At 58.6% G+C, this 15,864-nt stretch overlaps 1 protein-coding gene across 1 annotated transcript in view; it reads right to left on the reverse strand.

Annotated features, from left to right (window-relative positions):
* The window catches only part of IGF1R (insulin like growth factor 1 receptor), a 145,402-nt gene that overhangs the window by 14,946 nt on the left and 114,592 nt on the right, over nucleotides 1-15,864 (reverse strand). The window contains exons 5-17 of the mRNA XM_055143455.1: nucleotides 15,303-15,447; nucleotides 13,558-13,772; nucleotides 12,595-12,721; nucleotides 11,752-11,990; nucleotides 9,519-9,687; nucleotides 9,084-9,296; nucleotides 7,228-7,505; nucleotides 5,926-6,062; nucleotides 4,875-5,034; nucleotides 4,006-4,108; nucleotides 3,105-3,166; nucleotides 392-621; nucleotides 33-143 (exon numbers count right to left, since the gene is read on the reverse strand). Of these exons, the coding sequence (XP_054999430.1) occupies nucleotides 33-143; nucleotides 392-621; nucleotides 3,105-3,166; nucleotides 4,006-4,108; nucleotides 4,875-5,034; nucleotides 5,926-6,062; nucleotides 7,228-7,505; nucleotides 9,084-9,296; nucleotides 9,519-9,687; nucleotides 11,752-11,990; nucleotides 12,595-12,721; nucleotides 13,558-13,772; nucleotides 15,303-15,447 (2,189 nt within the window). The remainder of the gene's footprint in view (nucleotides 1-32; nucleotides 144-391; nucleotides 622-3,104; nucleotides 3,167-4,005; nucleotides 4,109-4,874; nucleotides 5,035-5,925; nucleotides 6,063-7,227; nucleotides 7,506-9,083; nucleotides 9,297-9,518; nucleotides 9,688-11,751; nucleotides 11,991-12,594; nucleotides 12,722-13,557; nucleotides 13,773-15,302; nucleotides 15,448-15,864) is intronic.

A 15,864-nucleotide genomic window follows, 5' to 3' on the forward strand; every position in this document is an offset into this window, starting at 1 on the left:
GCATGTGCTGGCCGCTGGCCACACTCACTGACCTCCATTTCCGGTCTCAGAGAGCGGAGGTAGCTTTTGAGGTCCCCTCGGGTCATCAGCTCCATGATGACCAGTGTGGGCTGGCCCTGGGACACCACGCCCAGCAGTCGCACCTGGGGGGAAATTCATGAGAGAGAGTCAGAGTTAGAGGGGAGGCCACCAAGAGCTGTCCCTGAGACACACATGGACTATGAAAGGGATGCCAGGCCTGATGGCCAGGAAACGAACCTGGACCCTGCGCCATACCCATAAGCTACAGGGAGATGGGTGGGGGTAGGTCTCAAAGCCACAGCTGTGGCCACTCGCGCCCTAACCCCCCCCCTCGACTTGCAGGACTCTGGGCTGGGACGTGGCCTCTTACCACATGATGGCAGTTGAACTCCTTCATCACTGAGGCCTCATTGAGAAACTCGATCCTCTCCCGCATGCTGGCCGCCTCGTTCACGGTCTTGATGGCCACCCGGGTCTCCGCCTCGTCCTTCACCACACCCTTGGCCACACCCTCGTAGACCATCCCGAAGGAGCCCTGGCCCAGCTCACGGTTCATGGTGATCTTCTCCCGGGCCACCTCCCACTCGTCAGGCACATACACTGCAGAGAGGGCGGCAGCTGAGCCAGAGAGTCGGGGGCGAGGGCACGGCCTGCCCAGACCACTTAAGGCTCGCCTCAGGGGCAAAGGACCCCTGGGCTCTGAGACGGGCACAAGGGGGTCCAGCAGGGGGCCCAACACCAACACATCTAACACCCAATACCCAGAAAACCTTTGTTTCTGGGTCCTGCCCAGCAGCATGCAGGGGCTACTCCCAGCTCTGTGCTCAGGGAATACTCCTGCTGAGTGCTCAGGGCTTACTCCCAGAAGTGCTGTGGGGCAGAGGGGATGGGACCTGCCTCCCAAGGTTTTCTGAAGATACTAAGAGCATCTCCAACCCAGAGAGTAGCACAGAGCCCAGAAGGAGAAGGACAGTGATGGAAAGAAGTTGAGGGGTGGGCAGGCATTAACAAGGTGGGCAGGGGGCAGGGGCCCTGGGTACATGGGGGGGGTGTAGAGTGCTATGTTCAAACCACAGCACTGATAACACTACACGAGACCCAAACTACAACAACCAAACTTAAAAATGTGCCTGTTAAGGAAGCAGACTGGGGCAGTGGGGGGGTAGAAGGAACCTGGGGACACTGGTGCAGGGGAGCTGAGGAGGGATTTGTGTTGCTGGAACATCGTATGGCAGAAACTCAATTACACAGAACTCTGTAAATCATGAAGAGAAAGAAAAGAAAAGGAGAGAGAAAGAGAAAAAGGAAAGAAGCCAAGAACCCTAAAACAGACCAGAGGGAGAGAGGGACAGAGGGAGGGAGGGGGAAAGGAAGAAAAGGAAGGAAGGAAGGAAGGAAGGAAGGAAGGAAGGAAGGAAGGAAGGAAGGAAGGAAGGAAGGAAGGAAGGAAGGAAGGAAGGAAGGCAGGCAGGCTGCGGTAAAGAGGAGACCTTATTTCTCTTCACAACAGGTCTGACTCCAGTGGGGTACTCCTAACAATAATAGTGAGGTTTGTGTTGAAATATTGAATGTAACCTAAGTAAACAGAAAGTAAAGTGAAACTTATCAGTTACAGGGTACAGGGGGGGAGGTGTACTGTGTGGGCTTTTTTTTTTTTTTGGTGGTGGGATATGGGCACTGGTGAAGGGATGGTTGTTTCAGCATTGTATAACTGAGACTTAAGCCCGAAAGCATTGTAATTTTCCACATGGTGATTCAATAAAATAAAATTCTTATTAAAAATATATATACGCTCAAGTGAAAAATTAAATACATCATGACTGGGTAGGTGACTCAAAGGGCTGGGAGGCATGTGGGAACCTGGGGCTCCATTCCATCCTCAAGGTCCCGTGTTAGTATCAAACCAATAACTTTTCTATAACCAAGTTGTACTATAGCACTGTAGCACTGTCGTCCCATTGTTCATTGATTTGCTCAAGCGGACACCAGTAACGTCTCCACTGTGAGACTTGTTACTGTTTTTGGCATGTCGAACGCGCCACAGGTAGCATGCCAGGCTCTGCTGTGTGGGCAGGAGGAATCAAACCTGGGTTGGCTGCATGCAAGGCAAATGCCCTACCCACTGTGCTATTGCTCCAGCCCAACCAAGCTGTACTAAAAGGCATTAGGAACTGGTGCCTTCTGTTACAATCTAGACTGAAGCCTGACAGGAAGTCACGCTAAAGGCGCAGAAGTTAGAGGGAGGAGGATAAATCAACGCTGGACGTTCTCTTGTGTGGGGTTTCAAGAACTGAAGAAAGGGAACAGACAGTGGCCAGAGAAAACAAAATGATAACAGAATTGGGGTGACCCAGGCCAGTATGGGAGTTGGGGGAGAGGGGACTACCGGCTCTGCACTCCGGATTACTCCTGGGGGTGCTGGGGGACCCTATGGGCTGCCGGGGTGCAATCCAGGTTAGCTGCGTGCACAGCAAGTGTCTTAACCCCTGGCGTTATCTCTGTGCCAAATATCTTTTGTTTGGGGACTCCACCTAACAGTGCTCAGGGCTTATTCCTGCTCTGTACTCAGAAACCACTCCTGGTGGGTTTGGGAGACCATAGGGGGTGTTGGGGATTGAGTTCGGTTGGCTGGGTACAAGGTCTTAGTAGCACCACTCTCTGCACACACACACCCTTATTATTTGTTTATTTATTTTTGGCTTTTGGGCCACACCCAGTGATGCTCAGGGATTATTCATGGCTCTGCACCCAGGAATTACTCCTCGAGGGTCCCAGGGAACCAGATGTGGTGCCTGGGACCGACCAGGTTGGCCACATGCAAGGCAAGCGCCCTCCCCACTGTACCGTTTCCCCAGCCCCTGCAACCCCCCTCCCTCCACTTTTAAATCCAGCGTGAAATATGAAGTAACTAGATGGATGCTGGGGGAGGGGTCCTGAGCACACCTTGCTGGGAACCCCTCCCATCTGGGAGTGAGGGGAGCATACGACAGGCCGACAGCCTGGTTCGGACCCTCAGAAAACAGGAAGTGCTAATAAAGGGGCCCCGGGTGCCCCGAGTGTCTTCGCCCCCCACTCAGACTTACCGTCAGCAGCACTGAAGTACTCAGGATTCACAGAGGCGTACAAGACCCCATTGCCCAGGCGGCTGCGGTCAATAAGAGGGGATGAGAAAGAGGGGGAGGGGATTCTGAGTTAAAGAGGAAAAGCCCACAGCACTTCTGCACCCTGTCCAGGCTCCTCCCGAGAGGGGGGGGCACAGGCTAACCCGACCACGGTGGTGCTCCCAGCGACATGGACTGGACCCCGTTTTGTTTTATCTGGGGGCCACATCCAGCTGTGCTCTCTGCAGCTACTCTCAGCGTTGGCGCTGGGTCTGGAGAGAAGCCTCTGGGATGCAAAGTCTCTCAGTCTCCCCGTCTCTCTCCTCCTGCCACCCCCCACCCTGCTCTCTTTCTTTTTTTCCCCCCTCCCCCTCCCCCTCTCCTTCTCCCTCTCCCTCTCCCTCTCCCTCTCTCTCTCTGCTACAGGCAGGGCTCGGACGCCCGGGCAGGGACCAGGTGCTGAGCACAGATGACAGGGACTGCCGGGGTACAGTGGGGAGGCCCAGCGAAAGGCACAGAGCACAGGGCTCTCACCCAGGAGCACGTCCGTGGTCGTGCCCGGAGACTGGGGGAAGTGTGCCCGGGACAGAGAGAGAGCCACGCCAGGACAGCCTGACTGTTGTCCACGGGACATGAGTAGACCGCGTGGAATGAGCCAGGGAGGCCATTCACAGACCAAGTCAAGCAGAGGCCTGGACATCTGGCGGGGGGGACCTGGCCCCACCTACTGTGTCTATATAATAAACTTTCAATCTTCCGAGCCTTGTAGGCCAGTCTCTCCTAGACTCTCCAGAACCCCGCAGCAAAGGGCACGTCTCTGGACGATGACCCGCACTCGGGTCCACAGGGGTGTCTGTGCCCTGCAGGGGTAGGGGCCACTCACCGCTTCCTGTGGAAGATGTACAGCATGATCACCAGGCCCCCGACGATGAGCAGGACGGCCACGGGCAGCGCGATGATCAGCTGGAAGAAACTCTCGTAGGTTTCTGCAGACACAAGCCGGGGACACCCAGTTACCAGGGGAACCATCTGGCCGCCTTATGGCCACCCGGGCCAACAGGACGGCCAGGTTGAGGCAGCTCGTCTAGCCAGCCTGTCCAGTACCGCCAAGCACGACCCGCACTGGTGATCCCAGGAGCACTTCCATGTGCAGACCTTCCCTGACACCTCAGCAACAACCAAGGGAAGGAAAGGCGGGAAAGAGCCCGGAAATTCTTGACTGCCCTCTTGAGACATGCCAGGCTCCGACCTGAAGAAGCCTAATATGAACCTGAAGCACGACGACGGAGAGTAAATCGGCCCAGTAGGGGCCGGAGAGAGAGGACATGGGTCCAGGGTTTGCCCTGCATGTACCTCACCCTGGTTTGGTCCCCAGCAACACAGAGTTCCCCAAACCCTGTCTGGAGTGAACCCTGCACAGAGAACCAGGAGGAAGTCCTGAGCACGGCTGGGTGTGGCTCCCCCCAACCCAACCCAACCAGACCACCAAAGAAAGGAGCCAGTCCTCCCAGGGACTCAGACTCATGCACCCAGGAGATGCACTGAGGGACTGTCTGGAGGAGGAGACCTGGCTCTGGTCACCCAGCGTTAGCCTCAAAAACAAAACAAAAACAATCACACAGGAACTTTGGTAACGGGTGGAGAGTGGGAAGCTCTCAGTGGGGAAGGCCTGGCCCTGAAACTTGGCTGGGGAAACCCGAGCACCCCCCCCCACACCCTCTCCCATTGGCAGAATCTGCACAGGGGCCTTACTTTTGGCTGGGACGTAAAAGAACACAGGCTCTGTCCACGACCCATTCCCAGAGAGGGAAGTGGCCTGGATGCGAGCAGTGTAGTTCCCAGGGTTCAGGCGGCTGAGCTTGGCCCCTCCGTACTTCCTGTACTCCTGGCGGGACACGCACTCCCGCTGGTCCTGGGAGAAGACACGGGCCGACAATTTTCCATCAACTTCCTGTGGCACATAGATTTCCCATCAATTTCCTGTGGCCCGCCGATTTCCCACCAACTCCCTGTGGCCCGCCGATTTCCCACCAACTCCCTGTGGCCCGCCGATTTCCCACCAACTCCCTGTGGCCCGCTGATTTCCCATCAACTTCCTGTGGCCCGACAACTTCCCACCAACTTCCTGTGGCCCGACAACTTCCCATCCACTTCCTGTCCATTTCCCACCATTTCCCACCCATTTCCCAGGGGCCTAGCTGCAGCGCTGGGACCCTCAGCTCATCTGGGTTTTAATCAAGACGGGGGCGGCAGGAGGAGCTGGGTAGGGACGTCACTCTGGCCCCCTGCTCTACACCTGGAGGGCCGGCCCCGGAGACAGGGTGGAGCCCCCCGAGCCTCTCCAGGGCCACCTCTGTGGATCTGAGCACCCAGCCCCTGGTGGGAGAGGGAACCCACTGTGCACAGCTGACGGGGCTGGCGTGGGTTTTGCAGGCCCGAGGTCCTGAGCCTGGCCCCGCACTGGCCCCAGGACAGTGAAGCTCGGGCCACAGGGCAGGGCTGAGTATCAGTCAGAGCCCCGCCCCTAGGGGGCACACTGGCTTCTCTCCAGTGGACCCGCACAATTCAGACCCGCGTTGTTAGGGGCCGTCTGCTTTCTTCCCTTCTCCCTGGCCTCCCCCCGCCCTCCCACCTCTTCCTCCTTCTGCAGGGGACGGGAGCCAGGGCGGCCAGACACATACAGGGGCTGCACTGCACCCCCCCAGTCCCCAGCTCATCCTAGTTTTCAACCCCCAGCCCCCCAGCCTCACCTCCATCTGGGAACCCCCGACCCCCACCCCACAACTCCCAGCTCTGGCCTCACCTCTGTCTGGGACCCATACTTGATCTCATACATCAAGATCAAGCCATTGGGGTTCTCGGGTTCGTTCCACTTTAGGAAGACGGAGTTCTCAGGCCTCGACTCCCAGGTCACATGGCCAGGGATGTCATCTGCTCCTTCTGCACATGACGGAGACAGGGCACGGGGTGAGTTACCTCGGAGTCTGCCACCCCCCGCCCCACACACACACAGCCCGCTCTGAGCATGCAGGATGAGACCCCCTCACAAACTGCTCCACATTCCATAGAGCCCCTCTGCCTGCCTGGCCACTGCCGCATAGAAGGGAAGTGTCGGTGGGGTCAGGCACTAGCCCTGCTCACGGTCGACCCCTAGGGTCCATCTCCAGCACCCCTCAGTGTCCCTGAGCCCCACCAGATCCCTGAGCACAGAGCCAGGAGTGAGCCCTGAGCACAGAGTCAGCCCTGAGCACCAAAAGGTGTGGATCCTGCTCCCCTGCCTGCACCCTTTACCCCCCAAAAAACCCCACAAAAACCACAGAGCAGGGACATCTCAGCAAGCCACGGGCCTTATTTTGGTGGTCTGCTCTTACGGTCTGAGCAACAGAGCAGGTAACACCTGGGACCCCAAGCCCCAGGGGGTGGGAGGAGGAAGAGCAGAGGGAAACGGGGAGGAGGTGGTGAGGATTCCAGGCCTTGCCAGCTTCCTCTGCGCCCTGCATTTGCACATGGTAAGCATGGGGTCTGCACAGACAAGCCGGAGGCAGCTGCTGGGTGACCCCACGCCCCATCTCTGCCGAGGGCTGGGGTGTCTTCTCCTGCTCCCCAGGAGAAGAGATGTGCAGGCAGCTGGCAGCACTTACCAGTGCACGGGACAATGGGGGGCAGGCTCAGAGCCACATACAGGGGCCCAGGGTGTGGGGCCCTTCACGCTGGGGGTAGGGTGCTGCCGGGGTCCTCGCATGGGACCCAGGAACCCTCTCAGTGTTCTCAGTATGACCTGCTGCTGTCTGCTGGGGGCTCCTGCAGCCCCAAGATGAAGACATGCCTTTCTGGGCCACAGGCAGCTCGCACTGGGAAAGCAGGAGCCGCCTGTCCCCGTGGCCCCCACCGGAAGCGGCCGTGAAGGGGAGACCTGGTCTTCCTGGATTGGTCACAACAGCCCACCTTGCCCAGGCCTGAAAATGGCCACTGGGTGGGGGTGCTGGTCCTCTAGGCTGCCTCTGCCCACCCACCTGCTCCTTAGGAAGGGGATGGGGAGCTCTTGGGTTGCTTGGTCTCCGTGGGGCCGTGAGAGGGTGCCGGAGGCAGCTGGATCACGCCTTACCTGCAGGCATGGTCCTGGCAAAGACGAAGTTGGAGGCGCTGCAGCCCAACTTCTCGGCCTCATGGTTGCAGCTGTGGATGTCGATGCGGTAGAGCGTGAAGGGCCGCAGGTTCGAGATGACCGTGCGCTCCTTGTTATCCACCCGGCTCTCGTAGAATGGGAATTCCGTGTCATCGTCGTCATCTGAGATGATATAGCCATCGGCCGAGCTGTTCCGGGCCCGGATGGGCAGGGTGACATTGGTGCCTGAAGACACATCTCGCCGCTTCCGCTCGGGTCTGCAGGCAAGAGCAGGCTGGCTAGGGGTGGCCATCACAAGGCACACAGACACGAGGAAGGCCTGGGGCAGCCTCCAGGGGGTGACAATCAGCAAAACAGGAGGAGGGGGTCTCCTTCAAGATCAACTTTGCTCTCTCCAATCTGTAGGCCTCAGAATCGAGCCCCAAACAGCTTGTCTCTGGCAGGGTCAACCCTACCAGTCCCTGGAGAGGCCACTCAATGACAGAGGTCACTCGTGACCCCAATGCCAGGGAGGTCACTCAGTGACCCCCAATACTCAGGTCACACCAGCAACAGTGAAAGGAGGGCTGGGGGGGAGGGCGGGGTGAAGAATGAGTCGGGGGCCAAGCTATAGGCAGCAGCCGGGCTCTGACCTTGGAGGCGGCTGACCTGTTTGGGCCCCAGCACCCATTACAGTCCACTGTGCCCATTACAAGTAATTTGTGAGAACTGGGTCAGGAGCAGCCGGAGCGACAGGACAATGGAGAGGACATTTGCCCTGCAGGCGGCTGACCCAGGCTCGATGCTCGACCCCCCAGATGGTCCCCTGAGTCCTGCCAGGAGTGACCCCTGAGCACAGCCGGCTGTGGCCCAAACATCAAAATAAAAGAAACCCAGGGTGCGGTTGGGGCGGGGCTGTGACAGGGCACTTCCTGTCCCACCATCTGCCGGCTCTGGGCTAGTGACCCGGCGGCAGCAAAGACTCTGTCTGGGGCCAAGGCCGTGTCCCAGCAGGCCAGGAACCAGTACCACACGGCAGGAGGCCGAAGGACAAAACACAAAATCCAGAAATAAGCCCAAGGCTGGCGACATGGCAGCAAGGGCTGGGACCCCGTGACTCAGGGCCCATCTCTGCCACCACATGCCCCCACCCCTGCCTTAGACTCACAGGCCCCCACTAGGCGCTGCCCTGGTGGTCACCAGTGGGGTCTAAGCAGGCGGCAGGCAGGGCTGCAAGGCTGGGCTGAACACCTCTGGATTCTGGAGCACCCAGTGAGAGCTCCCCACCCCTCAGACTGAGCAAGTCACTAAACATGAGCCAGGGTCTGGGGTCTGTCCACACCCCAAGGCCATCTGCTGTCCTCCAAGGTGGCCCGGGTCACATGAGGGGCCTGGAGATGTCACTGAACAGGGGTAGGGGTGGGGGTGTCACACGTGATCACCCCAGTTACCAGGCACCTGACCCAGGCCAGAGATGTCGGTGATCTGAATCTCAGTCCCACCCCGTCCAAGGCACGTCCCCCTCCCTCTTCAGGGGTGCAGCCGAGAGGCAACAGCATCTAAAATGCCTCGATGTTGCAGGCTGTACCCCAGAGGTTCCCAGCATCCACCCCCACCCAGCCTTGAGAGAGAGTTCCAGAACCTTCCAGCCAACGTGGATAAACCGCAACCTCTGGATAGCACATGAACCCAAACGGGGACCCAGAGGGCCCAGAGAACTGCCCCCCACCTCTGCCTAACAGGGGAACCTGGAACCCAACCGGAGTGATGCCCACCAGGCCCCCCCCCCCCCCCGCCAGCTCCCCGTGCACAGAGGGAAGGGCAGCCCGATCCCTCCCGGCGCCAGGACACGGCACCTGGGCACGAAGATGGAGTTGTGCAGGAAGTTCTCGAAGACTTTGCGATACTCGGCCTCCTCCTTCTCGGCCTGCTTCTCGGCCTCCGTCTTGGGGCAGGCGCAGCACGGTCCTTTCTCGTTACCGCACACCTCGGTCTTGGGGTTCTCCGTCACCTCCTCGATGTCGATGGTGCCATCAGCATATTTCCGGACAGGGATTTTGTCGGCCCGGCCAGTGAGGGGAAAACAAAAGCGACTTACGCACCCCAGGGGGGCAAAGAAACGGGGATGGGGGAGGGGGAAGGGGAAGGAGGTGCCTGACCAAGGGCGCTGGGGTTGGGCTGGGTCTCGGGGCGAGCTTGTGCCCGGCCCAGGGGTGCTGGTCCCCCAGGAAGGGCCGAGCTGCTGCGGCGGGCGGGCGGACAGGTGGGCGGGCGTCCCCTCCCGAGCCTCACCTTTGGAGCAGTAGTTGTGCCGGGCCAGGTAGCTGTCCTGGGGCTGGCGCTGCCACCGCACGATGTAGTAGCTCAGGTTGCCGTTGGGCAGTGAGGGCGGGTTCCACTTGACAATGAGCTGTGACGAGGAGTTGGAAGCCGACAGGATGTCCAGGGGGATGGAGGGCACTGCAGAGGGGCAAAGGCGTTTCAGCAACAGAAGGGCAGATGGAGGAGCCACTTGGCAAGTTTCAGCGACACTCATGAGTTTAACATCATTCTCTGCTGCCGACCCCTCAGCATCTGCCCTGGGCGCGCAGAGCCCTGACACACTGCCCACTCGTTGTGTTTCCCTGATGTTTGTATTGCGACCACACCGGGCTGTGCTCAGGGCTCACTCCCAGAGGAGCTCCAGGGACCCTGTGGGGTGCCAGGGATCGAACCCAGGTCGGCCACATGATGCACAAATGCCCCAGCCGCTGTACTATCATTCCAGCACCCTTTGATTTTACTTTTTGTTTCATGACCCGTATTTAAAAAGCACCAACACTAAGCACTACCTACGCCTGGCAGGATGTAGCCCCAGTGCTACCAGGCCAAGGTAGGGAAGGGTTCGGATAGGGGCCACATCCAACTGGGGGTTCACTCTGGAGGTACGCAAGGGACCCTGTGGTGTGGGGAGGAGCACGAGGCGTTCCAGCCCCTCCAGGTGGCCCCTTGTCATGGATGACAGTGGACATCCTGGGAAAAGGGTGACCTCAGCAGTTTCTGCCACATGACAAGACAGACTCACTGCAATTTCAGCAGATATCTAGAATTTCTGTGAAAAATGGCCAGAAACCCTGATGCCAGAGTGATGGGGTACAGGGATGCACAGGGGTGGCAAGGGCAGAAAAAGGTGGGGAAAAGGGAAAAAGCAAGATCAAGGGCCAACAACTTACTGGGTCCGATATTGCTCTGGGTTACAGGGCTGGAGCCTGAGAGCAACCAAGCCTGCTTCTCCAGCCTCTGTCACCAGCAAAAGAATGTGGATGTCCAGGGCAAGCAGTGACCGCCAGCCCCAGTACCCTGAGTCCAGTGCTAGTGTTGACCTGCTGGAGTCAGGGATGGACCCTTTCCTCCACAAACTGATAACCACAACCTGCTTCCAAACTCGAAGATGAGCCACGATTTTTCTTTTTTTTTGCTTTTTGTGTCACACCCAGCTATGCACAAGGGTTATTCCTGGCTCTGCACTCAGGAATTACTCCTGGCGGTGCTCGGGGGACCGTATGGGATGCTGGGAATCGAACCCGGGTCGACTGCGTGCAAGGCAAACGCCCTACCCGCTGTGCTATCAATCCAGCCCTGAGCCACAATTTTTTCTTTGTTTTTTTTTTGGGGGGGGGCATACCCAGAGGTTCTCAGGGCTTACTCCTGGCTCTGTGCTCAGGGATCACTCCTGACGGGCTTGGGGAGCCTATGGGCTGCCAGGGATGGAACTCGGGCTAGCCCCAGGCAAGGCCCACTCTAGAATCTTGCTGGCACTGAGGGATATTTTCTTGAGTTCAGCAATATACTCTGGTCCCCCGACTTCTACCTCCTTGCAACCCTCTTGGCCATAGGAGGAAGCTGAGTAGGTGACTGACAGCCTCCGGAGTAATTTTCCATCGCTGAAGGTTGGAAAGTTGTCAGAAATGAGCCAGAGCTGGCTGAGCCCAGGCTGGGCCGTCAGAGAACCCATCACAGTGACCAGGCCATGGGGCTCAGGGCCCCCGAGCTCTGAGAAGCAGAAACTCGGGATCAAGTATGAAAACTTTTCAAACCATATATATTGCAAACCATAATGCGCAAAAGGAAAGAGAGTGAGCAACAGAGAGTTAGAGTGAGGAAGAGAAAAGAGAGGGAATGATAGAGAAAAAGAAGAAGTGAGAGAGAATGAGAGAGAATAAGAGAGACAGACAGACAGACAGACAGACAGACAGAGGAGGAGGGAAACTGGGCACAGTGGTGGTGGGAAATGTGCACCGTGGCACTGGCGAAGGGATGGGTGTTGGAACATTGTATGATTGAAACCCAACCAAGAGCAACTTTGTAACTGTGTATCTCACGGTGATTCAACAACATATACTGAAAAATAAGTTTAAAGAGATAGGGGTCAAGCCATGGAGGGGGGCAGGAGAAGCCCGGGGTGTCAAGACGGGGGGAGGCCCGGCTTTCTGCTGGCCAGAAAGAGCCAGAAGGCTGACGGCCAGTGCCAGCCACGGGACCGACCTGAGGCGTTGGTGCGGATGTACAGGATCTCGCTCTTGGCGCCCCGGATGTGGTCATTCTCCACCATGGTGAGGGTCACGGCCTTGACGTACACGGCGTACTGCGTCCAGGGCTTCAGGCCGTGCAGCAGGATCCCCGGCTGCACATCCTTGTTGGGCGGCAGGTCCACGTCCACCATGTTCCAGCTGTTGGAGCCGCAGGCGTCCTGGCCATCGTACTCGGTCACATTCTTGAAGGGCCTGTGTGGTCAGCGCAAGGGGGTCAGTGCGCTCGGACGTCAGGCTCAGGGCCACCCCGCTCCGAGACCCAGCCCAGCACCCCTTGTGGGGGGCAAGAGGGCCACATCAGACGGCATCGGGTTCTTCAGAACCTGGGTCTGCAGTACTCAAGGCAAGCGCCCTACCCACCCCACTGAGCTATCTCTCTGGTCCCCCCGGGGTTTCCTTTGTACCCCGAGCTTAGCAGATCACGTGACACACTGGGGGCCAACATGGGGCTTCCCTCAAGCTCTCTCCTGGGCCTTATTATTATTATTATTATTATTAAGTGGGTTGTTCTGGGCCATGACCAGCAAGGCTCGGGGGCTGTGTGGAGCTCTGTGCTCAGGGCTGAAAAGACCCTCCACGGTGTTGGGGACTGAACCAGTGTCAGCTCAGCTGTGTGCAAGGCCAGAACCTTTCCCGCTGTCCGTCCTGTCTCTCCAGCCCTCCCTAGCTCCCGAACTGCTGTGCCATCCCTCCGTCCCCTGGGGGTTGAATGATCCTCTACAACACGAGGGGTTTCCCAGCCCGGCAGTGGGGCAGAGGGCGAGGCTGAGCCCAGCAACCCCCAGCCCCGACTCACGCTTCCTTGTAGTAGACGGTGAAGCTGATGAGGTCCCGGTAATCTGGAGGGCGGTACCGGTGCCATGTGATGATGATCCGGTTCTTCCAGGTGCTGGTGGAGGTGAAGTGCAGGACGTCGCTCTCACCTAGGACACAGGGGCACCTCCGTGAGCACTGGCAGACTCTGGGCCTCCTGCCCGAGTGTGTGAGCTCCCACCCCCTCCCCAGCCCCGCCAGCAGAATGGCACTGTCACACCCAACTGTGCTCAGGGATCACTCCCACAGAGCTCAGGGGACCCCTCTGTGGTTCCAGGGATGGGACCCAGGTTTGCAGCATGCAAGGCAAAAGCCCTACCCACTGAGCTATCTCTCTGCCCCCCACCCCTCGCCCCAGGCTTTCCTTCCTACCCCCAGCTCAGCAGATCATGTGGTGCTCCGGGAGCCAACCTGGAGCTTCCCTCAAGCTCTCTCCTGGCATTATTATTATTACTATTATTAACATCATTATCATTATTATCATTATTATTTTAATTCTGCCTTGCACGCGGCTGACCCAGGTTCGATTCCTCCAACCCTCTCGGAGAGCTTGTCAAGCTACCGAGAGTATCCCACCCGCATGGCAGAGCCTGGCAAGCTCCCCGTGGCGTATTTGATATGCCAAAAACAGTAACAAGTCTCACAATGGAGATGTTACTGGTGCCCGCTCGAGCAAATCAATGAACGACAGTGCTAAGTGCTACAGATTTTCATTTTTATGCCCAGTTATGCTCAGAACTTGCTCCTGCCTCTGTGCTCAGGGATCCAACTCGAGCTAGCTCCATGCTAGGCAAGCGCCCTTGCACTGTCTGCACCCCTCCCTGACTGTGTGGGCATGGGTGCAGCCCGCCTGTCCGTTTCCCATCTGCTTCTCAGCAGGTGTCAGCTCTCCGCTCCTGGAGCAAGGAGACTGGCCCGGGCAGGGAGGGAGGGGGATTCCACTCACAGGAGGCTCTCTCCCCGTTGTTCCTGGTGTTGATGTCCCCTTTGCTCTGGCGCCCCTTGGTGCCCGTCACCTCCTCCATGCGGTAAATCTCCGAGACACACAGCTTGGGGTTGAAGGCGAAGTACATCTTGCCGGCCTTGATGGTCAGGTTGCGGTGCTCCCAGTCCCACAGCTGCTGCAGGTTCTGGTTGTCCAGCACGTAGAAGGAGTAGTTCCTGGAAAACAGGCACCGCCATGAGCCCCTTTCCCATGGAGGGTGCTGAGACCCCGGGCCGGGCTGGCTGGGCCAACCGTTCCCACTCACGTTTGTCGCCGGAGAATAATTTCATGGGCGGGGAACAGAACCACACCCAGAAATCCCTCTGCGCCTGGCACCAGCCCCGAGGAAGAGGGAAGCAGAAATCTGACCAGTGCAGGAGAGGCAGAGGGAGGGCCCGGTATGGGATTCATCAGGGCGCAAGATGAGCTTTTTCACAGTAAACGGAAACAGATGAAGACTGTTTTACAACCCAGAAGGCCAGGTGGGCAGGGACCGGCCATGGAGCGTAAAGCTAAAAGCACTTGTTGGGGCTGGAGCGGTAGCACAGCGGGGAGGGCGCTGGCCTTGCACGTGGCCCACCCAGTTTGACCCCTGGCATCCCACAGGGTCCCCTGAGCCCTGCCAGGAGTGACTCCTGAGTGCAGAGCCAGGAGTCAGCCCTGAGCACCGCCAGATGTGGCCCCCAAAGAAAAAAACAAAACCAAATCTCTACCATCACAGGGGGCTGGGGAGAGGAGACAGGGGGGAGGGCACCTGCTGTGCACGAGGCCAGCTCGGGTTCCATCCCTGGCATTCATGAGCACTGACGGGAATGATTACTGAGAGCAGAGCCAGGAGTAAGCCCAGAGCATCGCTTCATGGGGCCCCCAAACTACACATACACAAAAAAGATCGAACACAGTACGCAGGAGTCAGCACCCTCTGGAGTGCACCGTGGGAAAACAGTCAACATGACGCACTGTTGAGGCTGGTGCAGGAACTGGGCAGAGAAAGCAGCTTTTCTTGGGGCCAGAGCAATCGCCCGGCCTACTGTGCATTTGCCTTGCACACGGCTGACCCGGGTTCCATCCCCGGTATCCTGCTGGGTCCCCCGGGCACCGCCAGGAGTAACCCCTGAGCATCACCAGGTGTGACCCAAAAAGCTAAAAACAAACCAGGCCATCCGCCCAGTGCAGTAGTCGGAGGCTGGGAGGAGCTGGGCCCCACCTGCAGTACTGGGGGCCTCTGGGCGGCACCCAGAGATGTGGGGGGGCACGTGGTACTGGGGACCACATGTTCTGATCACCGAACTCTCTCTCCCGGCCCCCAGGAGCTGTATTTACTTATTATCAGTATTAGGTTAGGGCGGGCCCCACCTGGTGGTGCTCAGGGCTGACTCCTGGCTCTGTGCTCATGGATCACTCCTGGTGGGACGGGGTCAGCTGTTGCTATGCTATCGCTCCAGCCCCCAAGGTGGAAATTTTATTTATTTGGGGGAGGGGGGCAGTGCTCAAGCAGGGCCCCGACATGAGGGTCTGAGTGACCAGAAAGACCGTATGGCATGTGGACTTTGGTGGTTTGGGGGGGGCCTGAAGGGACACCTTGGCATCCGGGGACCTCTGGGCTGCACCCTGCCCTCCAGGTTCCCGTGCAGGAGGCCCATGTCATCGCAGCCCTGGGACACGGGACCCTCGGAGCCGGCCGCGACCCCAAGGGGCGCACTCACCCCTCCAGCTGCTCCTCGCCCCCGATCTGGCGGAGGCTCTTCAGGAAGGACAGCGACACCAGCGCGTGTGAGTGGCGGATCTTCACGTAGCCCGTCACCACCTCGATGAGCCCCATGAAGTTCTCCAGCTCCGAGGCGATGTTGTCTGCGGGGACGGAAGAGCGAGTGACTGCGCGCACGGACACACGGTCAACAGCGGAGATCCCCGTGCAGTGGGGGCAGCTCAGGGCCGCCCGCCACAGCCCCAGCCGGGTCCCTCGACAGCAACGAGGCTCAGATTATAACAAACTTTGCCCCCCAAGCGGTGGGAAGCTTCTAGAAGGCTGAAGACTCCGGGCTGACTCTGGAACGTCAGTTTAGCACTTACTGATGGACCACGCATTCAAGGCCCACTCCCAGTGGGCTCGGGGGACCATATGTGGAGGGCCGAGGCCCGAACCCGGGTCAGCCAGGTGCAAGCAAGCTCTGTCCTATCGCTCGGGCCTCTCCTTGAAGATTTCCAACCAGAACCCTCTGGTGCCTGCAGTGCTCCCTCCGTTCCTTAATTCCCAGCAGTACCAGC

Source organism: Sorex araneus, chromosome 6 (genome assembly GCF_027595985.1).
Source record: "Sorex araneus isolate mSorAra2 chromosome 6, mSorAra2.pri, whole genome shotgun sequence".
NCBI lineage: Eukaryota > Metazoa > Chordata > Mammalia > Eulipotyphla > Soricidae > Sorex > Sorex araneus.